The following is a 26238-nucleotide window of genomic DNA, read 5'->3' as shown; positions in this document are numbered from 1 at the left end:
TTTTCTAAGTTGTAGTTGACTTCCGTTTTAAGATGTGTACAATCATAGCACCTATCTCATAGCTACCTATTGTTAGCATTTAATGATATAAGAGGAGAACTTAAACAATATATAAAATATCACACATACTAAAAAGTCAATAGATTTTGCTAAAATCAACCCAAAATAGACTCTTTCTAATTGGGGTCGCACCCACCCACAAACACACAACACACAACACACAACACACACACACACACACACACACACACAGAAGTTCACCCTCACTAGGTATTTGCATTAGAGATGCAAATTTAGTCCTAAATCAGCGGTTCTCAACCTATGCGTCTCGACCCCTTTGGTGGTCGAATGACCCTTTCACAGGGGTCGCCTAAGACCATCCTGCATATCAGATATTTACATTAGGATTCATAACAGTAGCAACATTACAGTTATGAAGTAGCAACAAAAATAATTTTATGGTTGGGTCACAACATGAGGAACTGTATTTAAAGGGCCAGAAGGTTGAGAACCACTGCCCTAACCAGTTTGGCTCAGTTGATAAGAGCGTCAGCCTGTGGACTGAAAGGTCCCAGGTTCGATTCCGGTCAAGGGCATGTACCTTGGTTGTGGGCACATTCCCAGTAGGAGGTGTGCAGGAGGCAGCTAGCTGATCGCTGTTTCTCTCTCTCTCCCTTACTCTCTGTAAAATATCAATAAAATATATTTTTTAAAAAGAAATGCAAATTTATTCTTGAAATCTAGATGATCTTATTAACCAATGTCACCCCAGTAAATTTAATAAAAAAGAGAATTTAAATAAACACACACAAGAAAAATATGCAAATTTATACATATGATCAAAATATTTAATGATAGGAAAGTGGTTAAATAAATTATGGAATGGAATGGTATATAACCATTAATAATATTGAAAGCTTATCCTTTCTTAATATAGACATGACCACAAGATATTGATTTTTGGAAAGCTGATTGCTAAAGAGCATACAATTGGTAATGATTGATCCCATGAACCTCAGACATATACTCTAACAACATTAAAAACACAAATTTCCCTTCACACTGTTTTCTTATCTCCCACCCTTCTTTTACCACAAACTCCAGACATCTGTATGTTTTGTCACTCTTTAGGTTTGTCTTCTGCACCTAACAACTTCCATTATAACTATTTCAATGGACAAAACCTATGACATCTCTTCAGTATGTATCTTACAAAAAGATTTAGCCTTAACCACCTTGTCATTATTAATACTCCTTCCTTAAGCAAAGTAAAATCCCATGGTTTCCTCTTACCTTTTTGTCTACTCTTTCCTCATCTTCTACTTGCATCTTAAGTGATGATATACACTGGGGTTGCCTCTCCTCAACTGTCTTCTCTCATTGCTCCACATTACTTCCATGGGTCTACAACTCACTGCTTGATTTGAACTCTCATTCATCCCTACTAGTATGATAGTGATTAGTAATTCCCAGCCCTCTTTTCAGTCCTAGACTTTATCTCGTGAGAATCAGACTAGGTTTCCAACTGCTTACATTTATCAAGTGGCTATTTAAGATAATATCTCATTTGAGTCTTCTCAGATAAGGGTATAGACAGCTGTTACCAATCTAGAAAACCTGTGGTCATTAATTCCTGTCATCCCCTAGCCTTTCACATCTAATAATTCAATCTCAATTCCATACCTGACTCCATTCATAGATTCTCTATCTTGGAGAAAATCTTCATTTGGAATCTTGGACTATTATAATAATTTCCTAAATGGTTTCTGTATTAGCCTCTCACAACTCAAAGACTTTCTAGATACCATATTTTGATAACTCTGGATATAAACCAAATCCTTATCTCTTGTACAAAAGCTTTCTTCATGAGCTCATCAATGGGTAGAGCATCCTGGCTTAGTTCACTAGGCCTGTCTTATATGGCTCAGATAGCTTCTCTTTCTTTATCTCTTAGGTGCTCCCCTGTGCATGTGAAGCAGCCATCAATTGAAACACCAACAATTCCCAAACAAGATCTACTATTTGCTGTCCCCATGCCTTTGTGTTTGACATCTACTTTGATTAGAGTCTTCTTCAATGTTCTCTACCTAAAGAACAACTTTGAGAAGTCTTCTTTGATGGTTTGTGGCAAACTCAGAGCCTACCAGCTTTGTAGCCTCTTAGTACTTGACCAGTGTGATGCTTCTCAATTTATGAGACCTACTGGCTCATCTTTTACCAAAGGATTGCAAGCTAGTTCCACACAGCAAGCAGCCACGTGCCTACTACAGTGAATTCTGTATTCTCACCAAGTATTATATATATATTATTTAGTAATGATGGTAGACTGTGAGGTTAGAAACCACGTTGACCACATGGGTTTTATCCGATATTTGCAAGTGAAGAAAGAATAGCATAAAAGGAAGAAAGACTCAACCAGACTCAAACATGGACCCTCCTGAAGGAAAATATGGAAATTATATTATACTTACAGGATCATCTAGTGCAGTGATGGCGAACCTATGACACGCATGTCAGAGGTGACATGAACTCATTTTTTTGGTTGATTTTTTTTTTTGTTAAATGGCATTTAAATATATAAAATAAATATCAAAAATATAAATCTTGCCCCAGCTGGTTTGGCTCAGTGGATAGAGCATTGGCCTGTGGACTTAAGGGTCCCGGGCTCAATTCCGGTTAGGGCACCTGCCTGGGGCAAACTCATTTTTTTGGTTGATTTTTCTTTGTTAAATGGCATTTAAATCATTAACATATATTTAAAAATATATAAATCTTTGTTTTACTATGGTTGTAAATATCAAAAAATTTCTATATGTGACACGGCACCAGAGTTAAGTTAGGGTTTTTCAAAATGCCGACACACCGAGCTCAAAAGGTTCTCCATCACTGATCTAGTGCAACCATGCTTGGATGCCTCACTATTGTGAAAGCTCCCTATCAAGCCACCTATACTTCTTAAATTCAAAGGCTTTGAACATATTCCAAATGTGGACAACACTATTTGCAAGTCTTTTCAAATGAAATGATTTTTTCTCGCTCCAATTTTTACCCATTTCTCTTTCCCACACTCTGATGCCACACGGAATATATACATTTCTGTTTTCAGAGGAGGCTTTCAAATACAGAGGACGTTAATATCCCATTTAAGCTAAGTGTTTTCCAAACTAAACCTCACCAAGCCCTTTGCCGCTCCTCATGTAACATGATTTCTAGTTTACTAACTAGCCTGGTTATTTCACTCTAAGCAACATCTGGCTGCCTATGTTTGTCTTAAAATGGGTTGTCTGTGTCAGGTGTGACCAAGGTAAACCAGCAGAAGAGCTCAGCAGCTTCATTCTAGACTCTCTAGTCTCTCAATGAAGCCTAGGACTCGAGTTCTAGAATGAATTCAGAGGGTAATAATCTGGAGCTGCTCTTTGAACCTTTTCTTTCATTGACTAAGTCAATGCACTGATCACTTTAGAATGTAAATAGGAGTCATCCTGAATCACATTATAATACATGTATATTATACCATGGCTTATGTAAAACTTATAAAGGAAATTCTGAACAAAGTGTGTACAGGAAAGAGAGAGACAAAAATCTGAAGATCTGGAAAGCAAATTCCTTGCTATAGCCCTGAGACTAATCTACTGCAAAGGCAATTCAAAATTTATACGCATGATAGAATAGCATCTCCTAAGGTGTATTTTAAGACACATCTGTTACATGGATTTTAAGATGTATTAGTGGATAAATGAGAAACATCAGAATAAACAAAAATAAACAAGGTAAGTCTTTTTTAGGTCCTTAAATTTGGAAATGTAAACTGTGACATCTCAGTCCTAATAAAACATCACATTTTCTCAAAAGGTTGTTAAAAATCACAAATCACTGGACTTCACCCTGAAGATTCTGATTTGGTGGGTTCAGAGGGAAGCCCAGGAATGTGTCCTTTGAACAAGTGTCTCGGGTGATGCTGAGGCTACTGCCCACGGAACCACTTTGAAGACCCACTAGGATTAAGTCATGGAGAATCTGCTGGAGACAGTTTTCTAGAGAACATGCTTTCGGGAATCATATGCTAAATTCAAGACTATTTTTGGCTCTCTACAAAATAAAATCACCACAGAAGTCATGTGTTTAACTCTGAATGAATAGGTATTTGGAGTTTACTTTTCTTTTTTAATTAAAAAAGTAGACCATAACCATCCCCTCCGCCCCAAATAAGTTGCCTAAATATCCCAAATGTATTTGCTTCTCTAATTCCATGTTCAAAATGTATCTTGTGTAGTTAAAGAAAGCTTTGGCTATGGAAACATCAACGTTGGAGGCAGAAACAGTGCAGAACAAGTACTCATGGATGTGTTGAGTTGATGGCAAAGTCTTGAGGAAATAAGTTGAGATGCTGAGTTTGGCATGAAACTGCTCTCAGATAAATATCTAACTGCAGGTCCATCCAGTCACCCTCACATTTACCTGCCATGAAATTCATTACCAAAATTAAATTATTATCATTGTTTGTCTCCTTTCACTTAAAATATGCTTTAAGATTTCACCCTGAGAAAGTGTGTAATTTGGGGGAGAGACAGACATTAAGATTTGAAGCACTTATGAATGCAAACTCAAGCAAAAAACAACTGAAATTTGGCAACACATAAAAAAGTCACATTGCTTTCACAAAAGTTTGCTCTGTCTAGGACAATATACAGCTCCAAAGACACATACATATATCCACTTACAAATGCAGCACACACACTACCATTCTGAGAACAGCCAGCTACTATACATTGAGCATCAACCAAATAGCGCAATTCATCTCAATTATTACAAATAATACTTGCCCTCCCTTTCTCATTAATATTCTCTCAAGGGATGGCTTTCTAAAAAGAAAAGAAAATGGACTCATAAGAATTTCAGAATTCCAACATCCAGCCACATACATAGTTGAAATTTTAAAAAAAATTAATAAAAGACTAATCATATGGAATTTTCTTAGTAAAATATAAGCAAGCTTCTTTTTGTCTTAGAGGTACCTGCAAAATGTGACTTCCCAAATGTGCTTCAAATACTTCAATGGCCAGTGCACTGGGGCTTCTCCTTCGTTGTGCACCTATAACTTAGAGAAAAAAAAGGAAAGAAAAAAAGAAAAGAAAAGGAGGGTAAAAGAAACAGAAAGGAAGAAAAGAAAGAAAATAATTAAGTTGGAGCTCAGATTCATACCTTCAACTTAATTTTCTTTAATTACGTCACTAGTTACTATAACAATGACATCTCAGAGAAACACAGCCCAATGCTAACTTGGCCCCGAGTTGCCTGAGCATAAGCAGAACCAAGGTTGAGTTTCCAAGTCAGACAACAACAAACCACACCCAGACTTTTTTTAAAAAAAAATTACTTTGGACTGTTTTCCCTATATTGAAGCAAAAACATGAATGCTCACATTCCATTAAGATAAATTAGTACTTTTTAGTACTTTTTTTTCTTAAAATTTAGGTATTTTTAAAGTACACACATACTGCCCCCCCCCCAAATAAAACCTAAACTTTTTATATTCTCTAGGCTAGAAAAAAAAAAGCAGGATTTTTTAAAATGCTCTAATGCAACAACTTTATCATAATTTAATAAATGCAACATGTTGGAGAAGAGACTCTCATTAATGACTGTTTACACTAGTGTTAAGGGTCTCGGGGTGGCTGGATTTTTCTGTTTACTGCACATTCACATGCAACTATTCCTACAGAATCTTGGAGAAGCACAGGTGGCCTTGCACTCAGCATGTGTCCTACCAGCACAGGGACTGTGCTCTTATGGGAATACTCCAGTTCTCCACTCACATGGTCAGTCCTGCTCTTCCTGGCGCACCCCACATGTGTTGTCCACAGGCACCTGCACTCAAAGAGCCCCCTATCCTTAACAAAACTGAGCTTGCTGCCAGGCTTCTGTGGGATCCACAATTGAGGGTTTTCTCTATACATAATTTTTTGTATGGTCACACAATTTGACTTTACATCTGTTCTGGGTATCCGTATTTACACTAATAAAATATAAAGATGCAAATTAACCATACTTTCACAATGCTTATCAGCCAATCAGCAGTGAGTATGCAAATTAACCCAACAAAGCTGGCAGGTTAATTTGTATGCACAGGTGCCCAGCTGCTGGGGGCTGGGGGCATTAAGCACTGCCCCAGCTGCTCTGGGTTTCTGGGCCGCGTGGGAAGGCGGAAAGGCGGCTCCGGCCAGAGCAAAGGCGGTGCCGGCAGCCAGGGGAAGGAAGGCCCATTCTTGCACGAATCTTCGTGCATCGGGCGTCTCTAGTCTTTTATAATTTTTCAAGCATAAAAATCTTTGTGGTTTACAGTAATTTATGGAAAAAATTCTGATCTTCTCCTTATTTCCAACAAGTAAATTCCCCATGTCTTCCCTCTTTTCTTGAAAATTTTAGACAAACCTCTGCTCCCTCAAATTTAGATGCTATAAATTGAAAATACAATACCACCCCCACTCCACTTTCTTCTAAAACCCACTTCCAGCTAGTTACAAAAAATTTTCAGCAAAATGCTCCTGGCATAATTGTGCTTAGTTTCAGTTACTAAGTCAGTCAGTTGCATCCATAGCTTAGTAGGAATTATAATATAAATGTGCTTGTGATTATTGTGCTGTGCAAAAGCAGGCAGTTTACCCCTGCAAGTGTGAGTCAGGGTCTGAAAGACACTTTGAAAACTGCATGAGTGTTTCAGTATCAGTATTACTAGCAAGAAGAAGTAAAAGAGGCATTTTGTTTCAATGGCAAAATTTATAAAATATAATTGAAGAGTGATTATTATCTGAGAATATTCCAGCTGGCAGGGATCTTAGAGATCTCTATTTCGACTTCCTCATTTGCTTCAGGAAAACACACAACTAATCATCTTAAAACAGAAAGATCAGGTTCCTACCCTAAGGTTAATTTTTATTAGTATAGACACAAGCAAGACACAAGATTTTTAAAATTTAAATATTCAGATATACTTAATACATCACTTCTGTGCATGTGTGTGTGTGTGTGTGTGTGTGTTTCTGATTAATTTCCTATTCTAACACGCACATTACTCCCTTCAAAACTCCTTTGGCATCTTTGATAATGCAGCTGTCTTGCTGAATACTGTTTTCAGTTTCTAGAGTGTTAATTGCACATTATGGTAGCTTGGTGTGAATGATCCCACATGAATAAAATCTGCAGTCTTTTCTTTTTTTAAAGATTTTGGGGGGAGGAAATAACAGGGAGAGGGGGGAGTTGAAAAACTTCAAAAGTGTCCACTCTGTTTTTGAGGCAGTAATTGGAATCCAAAAAGCTCCATATTAATAGTTCATAATTTAGGAGCATTTTAGGACTTCCAATTACAAAATTCAAAATAAACCATTGCACCTCACAAAAGAAAATGGACTGATTTTAGAGACAGACTTTTCTACAAAGAACTGGATTAAGAGGCAACCAGGAGAGCAACAGTCACAACCTATAGAAGACGCTAACACATCACAGGCAGCGTAAGGAGTGTGCAAATTTCCTAGCTGCCCAAGAGGCATGTCCCAGAAGTGACAGAGGGCAGCTGTGCTCACTTCCGAAGCACAGCTGACCTCAGTGGTGCTGCAGGGGTTATGCACACCCGCCCACTAATGGCCTTTCTTTTCCTTCCTTTTCCCCCCGCATAGGACTCAGGCTGTTCTGTAAGTAAATGCTGCAAATGTAATAAATAATAAAATTAAAAAAAAAATCAAAAAAAATAAAAAAGAAAATGTAGTCAACTGGGGATCCCAAATGTCTTCCTCAGGTCTTACATCCATGAGTCCAACCTGCATAGTTATTCCTCTTTGTTTTTCAAATCCTCTAGAAATCTGAGTGTGCATCCCAGTACATGCCAGCTTGATACACAGGTATCTTATAAATGGTTTCATGCTATTCTAGTCAATGGCATTTTTATGGCACTGGAATTTCTCGTGATTTATATGTTTTGCACTTATGCAGGTGATGTGGGGCTGTAATGACAGTTTCTAATTTTACAACCAACATAAATATGTTAAACAGGAGCCCATTATGTCCCTGGTAGAAGACCAGGTCTGACTCCAGCATTATTGGTTAACTGACTAGATATTAAAAATGTACTTCTTATCTTGTATTTTTTATCCTAACGCATTTAGCTTTTTGAGATCAAGACAATAATCTGACAACTCAGAAAGGATGAAAATAAAGCTATTTTGTTTCCCCAAGTTACTATCATCGTGGCTCTGTAGTACCATTAACGAATAAATAAAACTAAAGAGATATTTTCCTTAGCGGGTCCATCATCCTCAGAAAAGGAACACATGGCCTATGACGCTCTCTCAGGTCCCTGGGTTCTGGAAGTTCACAGTTACTGAAACCATTTGCTAGTCCAAACAGAATGCACATTTATGCCTGCTGAATAGGTCACTGTTCCCTCTGACCGAATGATACATTTCATTTATTTGTTTGTCCAATTAAAAGTACTATTTCTTGAAATGTAAAGGACTCTAACTAAATTAACCAACAAGAACATACACAGGGCATTGCTAAGTAAATGGAATATGTAACCGCCTGTCTGTGAAGATTATGTCTCTACCTACTGATAGTGAGCTGAGAGAGCTTCAGAAGTTGAACAGCTTATACAAACTATTAAAAGAAAAAACAATCAAACCATAGTCATATAGTAATTCAACTTCAAACTCAATTCAGCATTTACTGAGTACCCAGCTGATATTTAAAATTGCTAGTTAGTGTTATTTATTATAAAAAAGAAAATAGCCCAAAAGAAAATTTTAAGCCATATAAAAGAAACCCGGGCCCAGCATATCATTATCAACAAATACCACAATATTATTATTTCATGTTTTGTGACTGTTAAAAAGAAAACACCTAGAGGTTTAGAATATTTTAAATAGAAGAGATATATAAAAGGAAGGATTCTTAAAAATCAACTAAAGAAACGCAGCTGTCTCAGAAATCTCAAATGATCTGATGAATCATGAGGGCAGTGCCTTGGCCTTTCTCCCACAGAAAAAGTGGAAGCCACGGAAGGAAATCACACCTAAACATGTATGTGAAAAATTAGTTTTGTCCCTCAACAATGTTGGCCACAATCTAGACTCTTCTGCATAGTTAGGACTAGACCCTTCTGCATAGTTAGGACTAGACCCTTCTGCATAGTTAGGACTAGACCCTTCTGAATAGTTAGGACTGGACTCTTCTGCATAGCCTTGTGAGGCAGTCTTTGAGAATTAATTCAGGGCAGTGAAAGACAACCCCCCTTTTGGGAAACAGACTCCACCCCCCCTCCCCCCAGTCATACTCCTAACCAGTGCTGTCACCTTTGGGGAGGCACAAAAGCCAGGAAGGCTGAGGATTAGCGCTCAGTGGGAGTTTGACCTATTCAGCCAAAAGGTCAGCTTGCCACAGGAAGAACCCATTACAAAACAGAAACAGGACAGCTCAGTGGACACACATAAATAATGAAAGGGGGAAAAGTCAGGAGCCCTGCTTGACTTGAGTCTTGTGCTGCCCTTTTCCTTCATAGCCCTCCCCACCCCCATTTCCAGAGGGCGGAGCTGCCTCAGCTCCTCACCAACACAGCTCACCAAGGGCAGGGAGAGAGAAAGGCGCTGTCATTTAAGGGACCTCTTGAAACAGATGTTTAAAAGGGAAGCTGAGCATGACACTGTGAGGATTTCTAATGGATTATTTTATTAGGAAAAGTAGCCATTGGCAGATAGGGAAGACTGTTTTAGAGGTTTAGAGACTTTTTATTGTCCAGTCCCCTTCCATGGAGAACAACATGTCGGCATAGGCAAAAGTAGCCGTAAAGGTCTGCAGGTAGTATTTCAAGTGTATCCACCAGTAAAGAGGCGAGCTTCAGCCAGGATGGCTACCCTCCGAGTCTGTCCGCTGGGGAAAGGCTCTGTTCCCACAGGAAGCTTGTGGAAGGGAGCATGCTTAACAGAATCGCAGCCATCAGTCCCTGGGTTTCAGCATTGGGCTAAGCATAGTCAGGGGCTGGGAAGGAGTGGAGAATAGGATGCTTAATGAGTCTTTTCCAAAGAAAAGAAAGGTATGTCAATTAGCCTCCCTCCCTTTGCCTCACTGTTGGGCAAAGGAAGCTGGGGTGCCGGGGCAGGTTCCCCAGGAATTTTCCAAGTTTATAAGTATGTATATATGTATGCATGTATGTATGTATGTATGTATGTATGTGGGGGGTCCCTATAAAATGAAAGTTATATTTTCATTGACCATGGGACCAAATCTCCATTCTGAAACTTGTCCTCACAGCTCTGCTTATTGCCCCCAGTCACTTTTGCATCCTTTCAACCCTAAACTTCTCTGTTTGTGCACACCTTAGACCCTGCAGACACCGCAGGCTGAGATAGAGATGAGACACTGAAAAGCAAGTGCCAGGTACCAGCTTACCCACCACAGTATGTACTGCCCCTGCAACTCTGCTGGTGCCAGCACAACCTGTGGTCTCCACTCAATGCATCACATAAATATATGAAAACAAATAACTGCCTTTTCAATGTACTTTTGGCAGGACTAGATTTTACCACTTAAAATAGAGGGTAAATGATGACCAGAGAAGAGACATAGGGACAAGTATTGTTCATCAAGCATTTGAATCCCTGATGACCAATAAATACAAAAAGGAAAAACCTCCTGTGTTCAGCAGAAGTACAATTCAGATTTATTTTAAAATGTATATTTAGTAGATTTTTTTTAAATCAAAAAATACATCTTCATAATTTATATTCCAGAACCCTTTGATACAGTGTATTACCAATTTAGACAGAAAGAGGTATTTAATCCAATAAAATAATTGAAACTCTCAGAAGTCTTTTGCTGATTCAAAAATTCTTCGATGCAACACATATTTAAATTTCTCCCACAATCTAAGTATGGATTTAATACATTAGGGGAAAGCATTAGGGATGGTATGACTGTGAAAGTATTAATACTTATAAATTAATTGCTGAATTTGGGGAAAAGAAACCATGTCTGCTTTTCTCCTATGGCTTCAACCAATAAGAACTAAGAGGATGACATACAACATTCAATAGATCTGTTTAGTCAAGGGTGTATTTATCAAGCTTTCAGCTTCTGAAGAACTAAATCATATTCATGTGGCTTCTGAAAACTTTTTATAATTTCCTACATGAAAATGAGACTTGTCTAAAAGAGAAATGGCACCCAAACATTACTGTAATCGCCTTGACAATGTTTTTGTGTATATGGTGGGCAACACATTACAGGGACTTCTTTTTAGAACCAAGTTTCCATCTTAAAGACTCATTTGCTATAGGAGAAAAGAAGTGTCTAGCTATCGGAGCAGATATTTCTTCATCTGTCGCTGGGAAAAGAGGAAGAGATCCTCCCTGGGACAATCTGGTAGTTACTATAGAAACTATAATATGTCCCTTTGATGGACAACATATAGGAAGATTAACACCTTCTTCATGACAGAACCCAAACTTCCCCTGACAGTGAGGTTCCTAAGGCAACGGGCTGAGCTGTTGTTTGGAAAGACAGCACCGGAGGAACGATGAAGCCCTGATAGTCAACAGCTATGAGGATGGGAGCCTCAGGAAAATGCAGGCATGATGCACAGCCTGGGTGAAGGCTGGGGAGCGGTACCTTGCAGGGGGCGGTCCTTCAGAGACTCGAGGAGGTATTGGGAGGAGAGCAGCCATAGGACTAGACTACAGACTAGGGCAGTGATGGCGAACCTTTTGAGCTCGGCGTGTCAGCATTTTGAAAAACCCTAACTTAACTCTGGTGCCGTGTCACATACAGAAATTTTTTGATATTTGCAACCATAGTAAAACAAAGACTTTTATTTTTGATATTGATTTCATATATTTAAATGCCATTTAACAAAGAAAAATCAACCAAAAAAAATGAGTTTGCGTGTCACCTCTGACACGCGTGTCATAGGTTCACCATCACTGGACTAAGGCATGTTTACTTTCCTGATACTTCAAAGTAACTGTTACAAATATAAAGGAGACTTTCTTAAAATGGTAGGTATTAATTAGCACAATTTTAGTTTCTTAATCATTTCAAAATAAGAAAGTACAGTGGGGCCTTGACTTAACGAGTGTCCCGACTAATGAGTTTTTCGAGATATGAGCCATCTCTCGGCCAATTTTTTGCTTAGAGTTGCGAGCTAAAATTCAGGTTATGAGCCAGCTTCAGATACCCCACCGCTAGTTGGCGCAGTGAACGTCACAGTGAACGCCACAACATCAGCCCAGCATCACGTGTCTCACTCGTTCACTTTTGATTTGACATATGAGTAGTTTGAGTTACGAGCTCTCTCAGGGAACGAATTAAACTCGTAAGTCAAGGCCCCACCGTATATAAAAGAGGGCCCTTTTGAAGGGCTGAAGTCCAACAAGAATCCTGATTCTTTTGTCAATGTGTTTCCTGGCTTCATGGATTGCTTTAAGATACAAGGTTTAGATGAACAATCTAATTCCTTCTAAACAGTGAATGAAATGAGGATTTCCTCTTTTTCTAAACAAAAGTAAATAAAAGGTAAGAAAACACAAACTGATCTTGATGAACCCATTTTTGATTCGAGTGGAGCTATGTGTATGATGGATTGCATCCCCTCAGTCTGGGAAAGATGTATGAGTGAGGCCATTATAAAGTGTCCACAGAACGAAGAATCTAAATCTAGAAGAGGAGGATCTTTGAGTGGCAGAGTCTTGATTTGTATCTGACATGAACTCAGCAAGAAGATATAAACTAATTAATTCTGGCTTCAGGGCGACAGCAGCAAACAATTGTATGGAGCCACACAATGAGGCGGGCACTCTGCTGGGGACTCGAAGCACAAAGATGACTGAGAATGTCCGCTGAGTGAGGCTGCCCAGGGTTAGAGAGCTCAGCGGCCAGGGAGCCATGCAGCAGACCACGCCTGAGCCCCAGCCTGCACCCGTGTCTGATGTAGGAGGATGCTCTGCTCTCCCAGTACAGCCTGCTGGCGACGGTGTGAGCTGCTTCTTCATGTGTTGTTGTTTTTCTTATTAAAAGTCCTCCTCTTCCAACAACCACCTTCCTCTCCAACTACTCTGTGTCTGTCAGGAAGGAGTACTGCATGTTCTCATGAATGACGTGCTTACTTCACAAAAAGACACCACGTGCTCTTTGACCATAGCTCTCAAAGAGTAAAATAGAGAGAGAGAACACATCAAATTTGGGATTTGAATGTGGCACTAATTTTGCAAAGTTTAATACTTGTCCTTTGATTGATAGAAATGACCTCTGCATTAATATGCTGAAAATGTTTTGCAAAGTTTAAATTTTTAATGGGGGTTAGATTTGCTATGCTCCCTCAGTAAGGGCCAAAAAAAAAAAAAAAAGGATTATTATACTTTCATTTTGTAAACTGTCTTAAAAGCCTTTTCTTGAGTGCTGCCAGCGGCTATCAGCCCTCTGACTCCGGAGCACACAGACTGTTCGGGGCAAGATTCCGCCCAGTAGGAAGTGGGTGGAGACTATCCTTGGATCAGTGCGGTGTCACTCAGGACTCCCTGATAAAAGGAAATGGTCCACATCTGTTATCTTGACTTTTTCCCCCAAGTATGATCCCAAAACTTCGTGTTATGACATTTGTAACATCTGCTGCAAATACTGAAGTAAGTCAGGCACAACCTTATTACTTCCAGCCTAATGCTCCATCCATCCTCTGGGCTTTTCTAGGCCACTGATACGACAAGGGAGCTGATAAAGTTGGATGTGCAGGAAGCAGTTTATGTTTATGTGGGGGAGAGATATATTGCCCCCTCTCTCTCTCCTTTCTCCTGTTCACCCATCCATGTATTCAGACATATTCACTTCCTCTTTCTTTCTCCTTCCTCCCCCACCTGCTTTGGGGCCACATAAATGCGTTCATTAATTTTCTTTCTGCTGAAAGAACAGTCAACATAAACAGCTTTATGAAGCAGTGGGGTGTTGGCCCAAAGGATGCAGCACTCTGCTTGAAAAGTCACTCTGATAAGTTTCCAAAGCTCAACCATCTCAGACTATGGTATTACATTTATTCATCCAAAATTTAGTGAACCCATAAAGTGAAAGGTATTAACCTCATTGGTCTGGGTGCTACAGAGATAAGCCAGGCTCCCACTTCATTTCTAGATGCTTTTTTTATGTCTGTAGGAGAAAGCTAAACATATCCATGAAAAGATTTTCTGGGCCCTAACTGGTTTGGCTCAGTGGATAGAGCGTCAGCCTGTGGACTCAAGGGTCCCAGGTTCCATTCCGGTCAAGGGTATGTACCTTGGTTGCGGGCACATCCCCAGCAGGGAGTGTGCAGGAGGCAGCTGATCGATGTTTCTCGCTCTCATCGATGTTTCTAACTCTCTATCCCTCTCCCTTCCTCTCTGTAGAAAATCAATAAAATATATTTAAACCATAAAAATAAAAATCATCATTCTCCCCTTTGGAAAAAAAAAATAAAACACTAAAAAAAAAATATTTTCTGAGTCTCTATGCTGTACTAGTCACTGTGTCAGAGGATATGACAATGAAAAGGCACCATCTCAACTCTCCAGAGATCAGAGTCCAGAGGGGAGACTGACACCCAGCAAGTGAAGAAATGCAATGTACGTGCAACTCTCAACTCTCAAGGCAGGAAGAGGGCAGAAAGAGTGGAGGCAGAAAGACCTCAGAATAGTGGTACTGCTAGAACGGGGGAATGGGGGGTGAGGTCACATAGACAGTGAACCATGGTGGTCATGACCCTGGAATCCACTGGGGACATGAAGGTATTGACAGGTGCACATTAACACAGCTATACTTGCAAGGTCCCAGCACCATCATCTTGCCCACTCTACCTTGCTTTTCCTTAAGCTGCATCACCAATGCATTGCCACACTCCTACCAATGCTTGCAAGGCTGCCTTCCTCCATGAACATGGCACCGTCTTGGTGCTTAACAGTTACTGATTATACCCAGGAGGACAGAGGTATAGGCTCTGTCTGAAAATCTTAATTTTGCAAGTTGATGTCCTGTGCAACTTCAACACTGCCACTTCCATCAAAGCCCCTGAAAGGCACAAATATGTCACAGCACCCAGCGTGGCCTTGTGTAAGGCAGCTCAGTCACCCAACGAACTACCACATCACCTCAGAGGCAGGAAGAAGACTATGGTGACTCCGGTTCTTTATTGCAGGACATCTGATTCCTTCCAAAGTCACTGCGTGCCCTTTGTGTGCAAAGAGAGTTCAGTAGTAGGAGGCTCACTATTGGGGAGCAGTTGTGCACAGAGAAAAGGATTAGGGTTCTAGAGTCAGAAGAACCAAGTTTTAAATCCTCCATTTATCTCTAGTGAGCTGGGTGGTCTTAGCCAGGGGTGGGCAAACTTTTTGACTCGAGGGCCACAATGGGTTCTTAAACTGGACCGGAGGGCCGGAACAAAAGCATGGATGGAGTGTTTGTGTGAACTAATATAAATTCAAAGTAAACGTCATTACATAAAAGGGTACGGTCTCTTTTTTTTAGTTTTATTCATTTCAAATGGGCCAGATCCGGCCCGCGGGCCGTAGTTTGCTCACGGCTGTCTTAGACTCATTAGGATCCATGGACTTCAATTTCACATTCTATCAAAAGGATCAATGTCTCCTAGAACTGTTGTGACATCTGCTCTGCTCTGATTTCCCTTCCCAAACCTATTCACACAGTGCTCTGCTCCACTAGCAGGAGACCTTCATAAGCCAAAGGAATCCTCTTGTGCGCTGCTGAAACCTTGGCCGGTAGACGAGGGCCCACACCATAGAAGTGCAATAAGCATTCGAGAATAAGTGAACATTAGCGCACCCTGCTAGTTCACGGAGTGCTCAGCACATTGGCTCTCTCCTCCTCGTTATGGTAAGCAGAGGCTGGGCCAAAGATGACTTTTCTAAATCACCATCTTTATACCAGTTTTAATAGGAATTTCAGGACTATTTTTTCTAAATATTATAAATATTTAAGATTTATTTCCTAAAATATCAGGGATATTTTGCTGCTCTCTGGTGTCCCTAATTTCTGCCTTTCCTGCAGCATGATATGAAATCTAAGGTGTCACCACAAGCCCTGCAGGCCAACTGCAATCAGGGCCTCAAACCAGTGCAAACATTTCACACATATTTGGGCAAAGAGCCAGCAATTCACTAAGTGTCAGCAACTGCCCACTGAATTTTCTTCTGAAGCATTCACTCATGCCCTCTCCAGTAGTAACTGGCCTTCCTTTTAAGAGGTTGCATGCCTCAGAGTAAACTGATTAGGTAAATGTACACAGCTACTACCACTGAAACTATAATCAGGTCTTACAACCACCATCTTCCTTCTGATTTCATGTAAACAAAAGCCCATTCATGAGCATGGTACCTGGGCGGGGCTAGGTCTTGCTATACCAGCAGATCAAGGTCTTTAGCACCACTGCCATCTGCCAACTGGGGACCTACAGAAGCTGTGATATAGGCAGAATTAGAAACTAAATTAGAAAGATGAGCACTATTTGAAGAGTCAAGATTAGTAAATAGGCTGACAAGACTGTCAGACCTAGAATTAAGAACACACAGGCATACAGGATGGGGCAAAAGCAGGTTTACAGTTGTGAGTATGTGGAACACAGAGCTTATTCTTGTATCACTATTTATCATTGCATTGTTTTCCATATGAACAACTGTACATCTACTTCTGCCCTACCCTGTATAATTTCACACTCAGCCACCACCATCACTTCTGAAATGTATCAAAGAGAAAAAAAAAAAAACCGAATTTAGAAGATCTATTACTTAGATTCAAGGTTCAGCTCAAGCCTCTCTCTATCAGGTTCTTAACATGTCTCTTTCTTTGAATAGCAGCTGTTTAAGCAAACCATCTTCCTAAGAAAATGTTTAAACATAAAACTTGGGCCGAAACCGGTTTGGCTCAGTGGATAGAGCGTCGGCCTGCGGACTGAGAGGTCCCGGGTTCGATTCCGGTCAAGGGCATGTACCTGGGTTGCGGGCACATCCCCGGTGGGGGATGTGCAGGAGGCAGCTGATCGATGTTTCTCTCTCATCGATGTTTCTAACTCTCTCTATCTCTCTCCCTTCCTCTCTGTGAAAAATCAATAAAATATATTTAAAAAAAATAAACATAAAACTTGGTAAATACACTTACAAAATGAAAAAGGGCCTCTGAACCCCATCGGTAGAACTCAGGTTAAGAACTCTAGCTTTAGACAAGAGCCCAGCATCCACATATATCCAGTTCCAGGCTGACACTTAACAGGACTGAACAAATGATTCCTCGAATGAATGAGTGAGTAATCCAATGAATACTCGAATGAATGCAAGAGAGTCAGTCAAGAGAGAATACACAACTAAAGCAGACACTTGTATTCCATGTGGGGCTGCAAGACTGAAAGCAACCGCCAGCTAGTTGGTTTATTCACAAAAATTGCTTTGTGGAATTATACCCTGCTCCTCCCCTTCTAAATGCAGACGGAGAGAGGAAAGGGAAAAGAGATAATGAAGGTTTGCAAATGAAGTGGGTGCAACTGTGCAATCAATCAACATTTTCTGAAAAAGAATCTGCATCACTTGCCAAAAATCTGAACTGAATAACTGAACCAGCATTCTGATGAGAATGGACTTTGCCACTAGCCAGTCATTTTTTATTTGTCTTCCAGCTGTCTTGCTTCTCTTTTCCAGGAAGCCCCTGGTCTCTTCATTTTAGTGGGTTCAGGCATAGGAATTAATTTAACCATGGTCAAATGCATGCTCCATGTTTATTCTTTTTATAAACCTTTACTGAGTTTTTACTAGTACTCTGTGCCGTAACTATTATGCTAGTTAGAAGGGATACAACTCAGTCATGCATCTAAATGATCCTACTATGCGCCCGGTACCCTTCTAATGATAGGCCATAGAAGAGTGAACAAAATAGACATGCTTGCATGGAGCTGACATTCCAGTGGAGTCCGACAACAAAAACAACAATAATACACACACATCTAAATATAAAGAAAAAGAGGTGACAAGACTTTCTGTATACAACAGGAAAATCAGAGAGGATCTCTCCAACAATGTCTCTCAATAGAGATATGAATAAAGCAAAGTAGTGATGTGATGACCAGCTGAAGGGAAAAGAAAGTATAAAGGCCCTGAGATGGGAAAAACTTGTCAGGTTCAGAAAACGGCAAGGAGCCAGTATCGCCAGGGAAGCTACAGACTTGGGGGAGAGAAATATAATATTATTAAATAATTGTTTACTAGTACTTGGAGGATCTCAGGAAAGAAAGCATCTAAGTCTGACATTTAAAGATGTAGGAGAGAAGAGGGTATTTGGGCAAGAAATTAGTAGTAATTTTCCAGGCAAACAAGACAGAGTTTGGAGGGGGTGCGGGGAGGGTTGGGGCAGAGAGAAGACCATACACAACTGCACAAGCCAGCAACACATGCAGAGGAAGAAATGTCAGAGGACATCCACAGGCTAAGTCACAAAAGGCCTCACAACCACTGCTAAGGAGTTCACTTTACTCACGGTGACTGAGATCCATTTGAAGGTCTGAGCAGGGGAGGGGCATGAGCATGTGTGTTATCAGCAGGATAGTGGTGCACAGAGTAGAACTGCGCTTGGAGAGAAAAGATGAAAACATGGCCATTGCATAGTCTAGGCAAGAAATGATGATGAGTTAATCTGAGTAAATAAGTTACACTGTAGAGAGGAGTTTGGTTTTAAAGGTATTTGGGATGCAGGATTGAGAGTTTCGTGACTGCCTTTTAAGGGGAAAATAAAGAGTCAAGTATGAATTCCATATGTTTGTATAGATGGTTCAGCCATCCCCTGCATTAAGACACTTAGAAGGGAATAGAGGGTCAGGGGGAAGAGGGGGGCCTGAACTGAAGGTGGCTTTAAGAGAGACCCATTGAGACGCGAAGCCTGATGGGCCTGGGCACTGGGATGAGGAGTGGCAGAGATGAGGACTTGGCTGCAAGTCATTATCACACAAGTGGGTAAAGAAGCCATGGGAGGGCAGGACGAGGGGAGGGCCGGGGGCCTGCCTTGGGAACCCCTGCATTTAGAGAGTAAGGGAGCCAGCTAAGAGCCTGACAATAAAAAGCCAGAGGGGCAGGACTTTAATAAAGAGGCACTGGCATCCTACAAAGAGGAAGAGCAGACATTTGAAGGAGAGATTCATCAACTACGTCAGATGTCATGGGAGAGCACCGAAGACCTTAGGTGGGCACTACTGTCAATTGTGGAATAAATGAGAGGTGAGGACCATGAGTTACATGCTTGAAACTCCTTTACTAGAAATGTGGAGGTGAAAGAGAGAAGAATAAGGAGGAAATCTGGGCAAGGAAGAGAAGTGGGGAAAAACCCTGAGAAATTAAATACAATTTTATATTCCTCACCCCAGGATATTTTCATTGACTTCAGGATGTTCATACCCTGAGAGGAAAAAGCAAGCAATAGCCATCTATAATAATAAAAGTATAATATGCTAATTAGGCCGGACAGCCCGGTCCCAGGTGCCTGCCTGCGGCCAGAGGGAAGCCCGGTCCCAGGTGCCGGAGGGAAGACGGTGCCGGCAGCCAGGGGAAGGAAGGTGTTGCAGAATTTCGTGCATCGGGATTCCAGTGAGGTATAAAAAGATGAAAAACCATTAAAAGAAGATACAGAATTGTTCAGACTTTAGGTAAAGTGAGAAATAGGTAACACACATTTTTTAAAATTTAACATTTTACTATGACCTGAATTTACAAAGATGATACTCCAGAGTGTGGTGGCTGATCCAGCTATTAGAATCTCAATTTCAGAACAAGTTCTTCTAAATGATGGTCAAAAAAACATAAATATTTATGATCCATAATCAGAAGTATATTTGTATAGAGAAAGCTGCCTAAAGACATCTAATTGAAGCCATGGTTGTCCTCCTGAAACCCCCATCCTTCCTCCTCTACTGTCCAGTTGGTTCCTATCTTTCTGTCTTTTTATTTCTTGCCATAGCGAAAACATTTAAAATGTCATAAATATAAGGGTTACCTGCAATCACTTCTGGAATTCACTTTACTCTTGGTTCACAGAAGCGATCAGTACCTCTTCCTTGCAACCAAGGTCTGTCAGGTACCCATAGGAAAGTACTACAAAAGACTGTTAACATACTCAGCTATGAGCAACAAGAACAAGAGTAATGAGAGAAGAAGGAAATGCCTTTTATTTGTTGTAAAGAGTGACTGAGAGGGGAAAGAGGAAACTCATATTCCTCCTGCATTACTTAATGAACTTTTATTACCAATGAAGAAAGAAGCCAAGAACTGCTCCAGGTGAAAGAGAATGAGGCCTTGTATCCAAGAAATATTTCTTACAGAAAGCAGTCACCTCTTCAGTAAGGTTGAATTTTCTAAGTGGCAAGAGAAAAAGACAATTTCCCCTGGAATTTTAAAAAAATCTTATTTGAGATGACCTCATCTTCAGGACACAGAAGAACACATAACACACTCACCTTCACTCCTGAACTAACTCCTCTTAGCTCTTTTCTCTTTTGTTCCCCTTGAAGAAAGCTCACTTCAGAGCTTGCAGAACCTGATGGTGATTCTATGGTCACTTATTTTAGACCAACCTCATTTTTATTCATTTATAGCCTTGCTGCAACCTTTTTTGTGTGTTCATAATTTAACGCGTAGTTGAGAGTAAGAGTAAGCTCTAGATATTGTCTCCAGAAACTTATTTGCCTCATATACTGACTTTGCTTTTTTTAGGAAGAACTTGTTCCATACTCCATACCTCAACAAAATCTAGCTCTGTCCTCTGCTATTCTCTTCCAAGGATCTAAACATTTCCATCCATCTAAGTCTATAAGTATTTAGGAGCACTTAACTAGATGGAGAGGCAGCTGCATTTGCGTATGGGAAAACATAACTCTTAGAGAGAGAAACTCTTATTTCTAGTCTTTGCTCTGCCATTTCCCAGCTAGTGAACAAGGGTAGGATACTTGACATCTGGGTCTTGGTGCCCCCACCTGTAGAGTGAGGTCCGTTGTCCTAGGAGCTGTGTCAAGGGCTAAATACCAATGTGTGAGACAGTTTCCTAGCACATACCCACTTCAGTATGCTGTTTAGGGATTAAATGAGATAATGTATGTAAAGTGTCTAGCATGGTCTTTGACACATATGAGGTGTTCACTAAATGTTAGTTCCCTTCTTTTTCCTTGTAGCATCACCTACTACAACAGGAGTAGCAACTCAATAGAGGCTAGCTCCATTTTTTGCCAGGAGGGATAAACAGTAGAAGAAACCCAACTGACCGACAGCTCCTCCCCTCTATCCTTTGGTCCTGAGTGGTCCTGTCATGTTTGTTGTCAGACCATCTGGCAGTGGTGGTGGAGCGCTGTGGCTGTGTGTATCTGACTATTGATCACTGAATACCTCCAAAGGGCACTGCAGACTGCCGACTGACCTCAGTAATAGCATGCTGCAACCTTCCCTGTTTACACGTGTATAAGCTAAAAAGAAAAGAAGACCAATTTTGGATTTTTTTAAAACTACATTTTGACCAGAGGCTTTTGACAAAGCCTCCATATATATCCGTCAAACAGGGAAGTTGGCAAGTTGTAGAGAGTCTATTATAGGGGGAATAACGTTCATGAATTTCAAGCTTGGAGGGCTCTAATTACCTCATGCTCAAACTTTAACTACTAAACTCAGATAAATCGCTGCACTAAAACCATGGACGATCCTCTACCTGATTTGTGCCAGTGCCTCTACAGCGCAGTGAGGCCAATCCCAGAGAGGTGTTTTCACATCAATCCTAAGGGGACTGGGCTGGACCCTTCTCTATGAGCATGCCCCGAATACGTGGGTGTTTTGGTAAAGCTACTTGGCCAACTAGTCAATCTGAAATTTTGTTAGCCACAAAGCATTACAGCAGTCAGACACAAGTCCCCAAGCACGGGGAACTCATGTTGTCTTCAATGTCCATTACCCAGGTGCCAGTCATCTGTTTCAGTCCCTGGCAGGAAGTTGCAACATTAAACTAAATGGCTAATAGTCACTGGCTGTCTCTTCAGTATTTTTGTTTGTAGAGGTGTGAGCCCCTCTTGAGCCAGTCTGTATACACCCAGGAGTGGCTACTACAGTTATTGTAGTGCAGTGTATGATTTGGATTTAAAAACAAAACCAAACAAGGAAAAGGCCTGTGTATATAAACCATAGCCCAAAACAACGAAGGCTGAGCTTATGGAATTTACTGAATATTGAGGCAGAGGAAAATGGAGTAAATAAGCACCATTCCCAACTATTCACAGCATTCATATTTTATCAAAGATGCACTGAGGAGAAATGTGCATCTTTTCTCCTCTGCCTGGCCTCACACTCTCCATGGCTATTTATCTAGTTACAAACTTTTATAGATGTGAAATATTTTAAGAAGTCCTTTAGAAATGGCCCAGGGTAATTTCAAACTTAACAGACCCTGTCCCACCAGAACTCATTACAGTGAATTTTATAACAAAGTACCCTCTACTTAATTTTCAGAGCCTGGCCAAGCGTACTAGAAATACAGCTGCATTAAGTGCAATTAATGGTACAATAAAAGCAGTGGAGGGCTGTTTAACACCCAAGAATCAGCAGTAGACACAGGCACCATGTTCTCCAACAGCCAGTGATGTATCAAAGAGCCTGGAGTGTGAGATTTCTGTATCAAGGGGCAAATGTCTCTCCCGCTAGAGAAAAATATCCTGTCCTTCCAACAATTCCACCCAGAGAAGGTATAAAGGATATAAAGTTATTTCTCCAGTTATGCCACTAGCATCCTCACTCCCTTTGAGCAGGAGGCCAAGGCAATAAGCTCATATTCCCACCATGGAGGAAAAGGGCGAATTCAATTTTACCAAAAATGAGTGTAGTATTGAGTGACTCAGAATGCACACAATGATTTGTGCACAAGTAAGTTTACTGTCAGCTACCAAAAGGAAAGGAGCATCCAATCAGGATAGCATGCTAATCTTTTCAAACAGACCCAAAACCCCAAAATATGGCGAATAGGCAGGGACAGTTACAATGATGTTTGCAAACATCTTGAATGATGAAAAATCTCCACTTAGAAATTGAATATGAGAGACATCCTGGAATGAGCAAAAAAACTACACTGGCTGATACAATCATGCTTGTTAGAGCATTTGTAAACTAGTTAACTTGTTAAGTGCATTATGTAGTCAACTAGTTCTCAAAAGATAATTATCATATGCACCTTCCATAAGTAATTAAAGCAATTCTATCATGAAAAGTATTTGATTATATCTGCATATATAAGCCCTCCTTTGTAGCCCAGTCTGCATCCAAGGTCCTATTTCTCTCTTCCATTCCTGGATAGAACTGTTCACTTAACAATGTAAGTAGGCTAGGAAATACACTAAAGTTATATTTTCAACTAAAAAAATCCCTACCAGTAATTAAAATGCAGAGAAATCTTCATAACCATATTACAGACATAGTTAGGCTAAATAGAGTCATTAGACAATACCCAAATTTCATGTTACTAAAAACATGCTTCTAACCTTCTTCTTTAATAAACTTCTACCAAAAGCTCTAATGCTAGTTCTGGTTTCTTTAGTCTCCAATGGGCACTCCTCGATGGGTGCTGATGAGCCACGGAGGGGCAGAGAAACCCACAGGAGCCCAGGAAAAGCACAAAGGAAAACTCAGGCTGGAAGTAATGGGAGTGAGAGGAAACTAAACTCTAAGCGGAGACTCTTTAGTAACACCAAACTGAGTCCCTCTTATCAGAAGACAGCCATTGCTCAAAAGACAAATGCAGGCTCTCATGTCACTGAAGAGACAGACACATGAGGGGGGATCCAGACCTTTGCAAAGACAATGGGCTCTAGAAATTACTGGAAATACTGGAGCGACCACATGAACAAAACCACTTTTGCAGTAGAATTCCATTGAATTTTATAGAGAAGGTAAAAAAAAAAAGGCAAAACTAGGTAATATTTCAAAAAATTAATAACATTCTTAGAAAACTCACCTCATTTCTGAATGAACTAAAAAGGGTTAAAATAAGTCATTTGGTGAACAAACTGAACTAACAAGCAAAATAAAGACATACTCATAGAAGCAGGCAGAGCGCTCCAGTGGGAAGTTTCTTGAGGGGATGGAAGGATTGAGAAAAAATAAACAGAAAGAACTATTGGACACGGACTACAGTGTACTGTTGCAAGGAGACAAGGGGGGGGTGGTGGGAGGAGGTAGACAGGATAAAGGGGAGATAAATGGTGATAAAAACAAAATAAAGAAAAAGAAATAAAAATTAAAAAAAAAACCTTCCTCCCTTCCCGGGAATAAAAAAGTCAGTTGTGCCACTGATTTCAAAATGAGGAGTTCCATGTCTAGTCTACCCTTTAAAAGATTTGCTAAATCATGCCATTATTTTTGTGAACAATAAAATTAAGAAGTCCTCTTGGTTTACATCGGGTTTAAATAAATGTATCCACATGTAGTCATTTCTCAACTTACAAATGCTTGTGAGTGCCCCATCCCACTGCTGCTGGCTCCGAGTGCCTGTGGAGAGCTTAGGAAAGAGGCCGCGCAGGGATACGGGAGGAGGCTCTAAAATCAGGCAGATCAAGTTGCTATCATGGTCTTGCTATGTAACGACTACACTACTTCAGGCACGTTGCTTGATCTCACTGAGCCTTGATTTCTTCCTCTCTAAGATGGTGTAGAAAAGAAGTACTCAGTCTGTCGTATGCACTCAGGTGCTGATTTCCAGTCCTCGCATCCTGCATAGTGGAGAGCTCTTTGTTTTATGTTTATTTTTAAATATATTTTATTGATTTTTCAAAGAGAGGAAGGGAGAGAGATAGAGAGTTAGAAACATCGATGAGAGAGAAACATCGATCAGCCGCCTCCTGCACACCCCCTACTGGGGATGTGCCTGCAACCAAGGTACATGCCCTTAATCTGAATGGAACCTGGGACCCTTCAGTCCTCAGGCGGAGGCTCTATCCCCTAAGCCAAACCCCTTAGGGGTAGTGAAGAGCTCTTGAGAAGCAGGGACTTCCCTAGAGAACAGGCTCTTCCCGACTAGCCTTGCAGTGCTTTTGCTTATACTATTCTCTGCACTCAGACCACCCACCAGCCTCAAATGCTTTTATACAAACCCTGTCATGCAGCCTCATGCAGAGCCCTCACTCAGGCAGCCCTCCTTCAATGAACACTGGACAGCATCTTGCTCCTCTCTGAGCTCCAACCCCATATGCCACACTGTTCTTCAGCTTTCACTTTATACCTTTGTGTGTGTCTGCACGCCCGCATTTTAGCTTGTGATGTGAATATTCTTATTTATAACCCACAGTGGCAGTACGTGTATGAGTAATGTTTTAACCTTTTTTCCCCCTTACTTTTTCCTACAGTGCCTAGAATAATACAAATAACTCCAGTTAGAAATTGTCTGATTTCACAAACATACTTGTTTAGAAAGTGAATCTTCTAAGTAGGTAAAAAGACTATTAATAAGTCACGCAGCAGCGCACATTGACACCCCAGCTTGCTTTGCCCTTAATCACTAGAGGATCTGAACTGTACTAAAAGAACTGGAATTCTGAAAATGTGGAGGGAAAGGTAACTTTTAGCATGGACCTCTTTCAGGGTAAGGTTAGTTAACCCCCCGGTTTCCCCAAATGGTAGACTCAGGGTATAGAATAACCTTAAGACAACTAGGTACTTGTGGGCTTGAGGAAACTTGAATAGCAGAGGAAGAAGGTATCAGCAATGTTGATAGAAAGCTATTCCAAACAATTCCACAATGTTGCCCAGCACCATGCCAGTGCCCAGGTGAGATGATGGTACTCCCTCCTGCCTCAACACCACAGGAAACCTGCTTGGGGACCGTGGAAGTGTGAAAGGATGGTGCCCTTTATCACTGGGTTCCATTATGGGTAGACAGGCTCTGTGGACTCAGCTAGGAACCCAACCTCTATTTACACTGTTTTTTTTTTCCCTTGAAGAAATGCTCTATCTGTATAAACTGAAAATTTATGTTTATAAATCTTGCTAAAAGATCCTTCTAAAAGGCAAAGGTGATCTTTGCTTCAAGATCTTTTCCTTGAAGGCAAATATCACCACTGAAATAAATGCTCTTAACCCTGAATCGACAGTTTTCTGTGCCCCATAGTCTTTCCATAAATATGGGATGATGATGATCATAATTAATTTCTAGCAACTGAGAGTGACT

The 26238-nt window shown here is 40.6% G+C and overlaps 1 protein-coding gene across 1 annotated transcript in view; it reads right to left on the bottom strand.

Annotated features, from left to right (window-relative positions):
• NPAS3 (neuronal PAS domain protein 3) overlaps positions 1–26238 on the bottom strand; it is an 815671-nt gene that overhangs the window by 445329 nt on the left and 344104 nt on the right. Inside the window, exon 4 of the mRNA XM_015563843.1 lies at positions 5016–5092. Within this exon, the coding sequence (XP_015419329.1) occupies positions 5016–5092 (77 nt within the window). The remainder of the gene's footprint in view (positions 1–5015; positions 5093–26238) is intronic.

The sequence above is a fragment of the Myotis davidii genome, unplaced genomic scaffold (genome assembly GCF_000327345.1).
Source record: "Myotis davidii unplaced genomic scaffold, ASM32734v1 scaffold116, whole genome shotgun sequence".
Classification (NCBI taxonomy): Eukaryota; Metazoa; Chordata; class Mammalia; order Chiroptera; family Vespertilionidae; genus Myotis; species Myotis davidii.
Note: the sequence above shows the minus strand (reverse complement) of the source record. Positions and strands in the feature narration are given on the sequence as shown.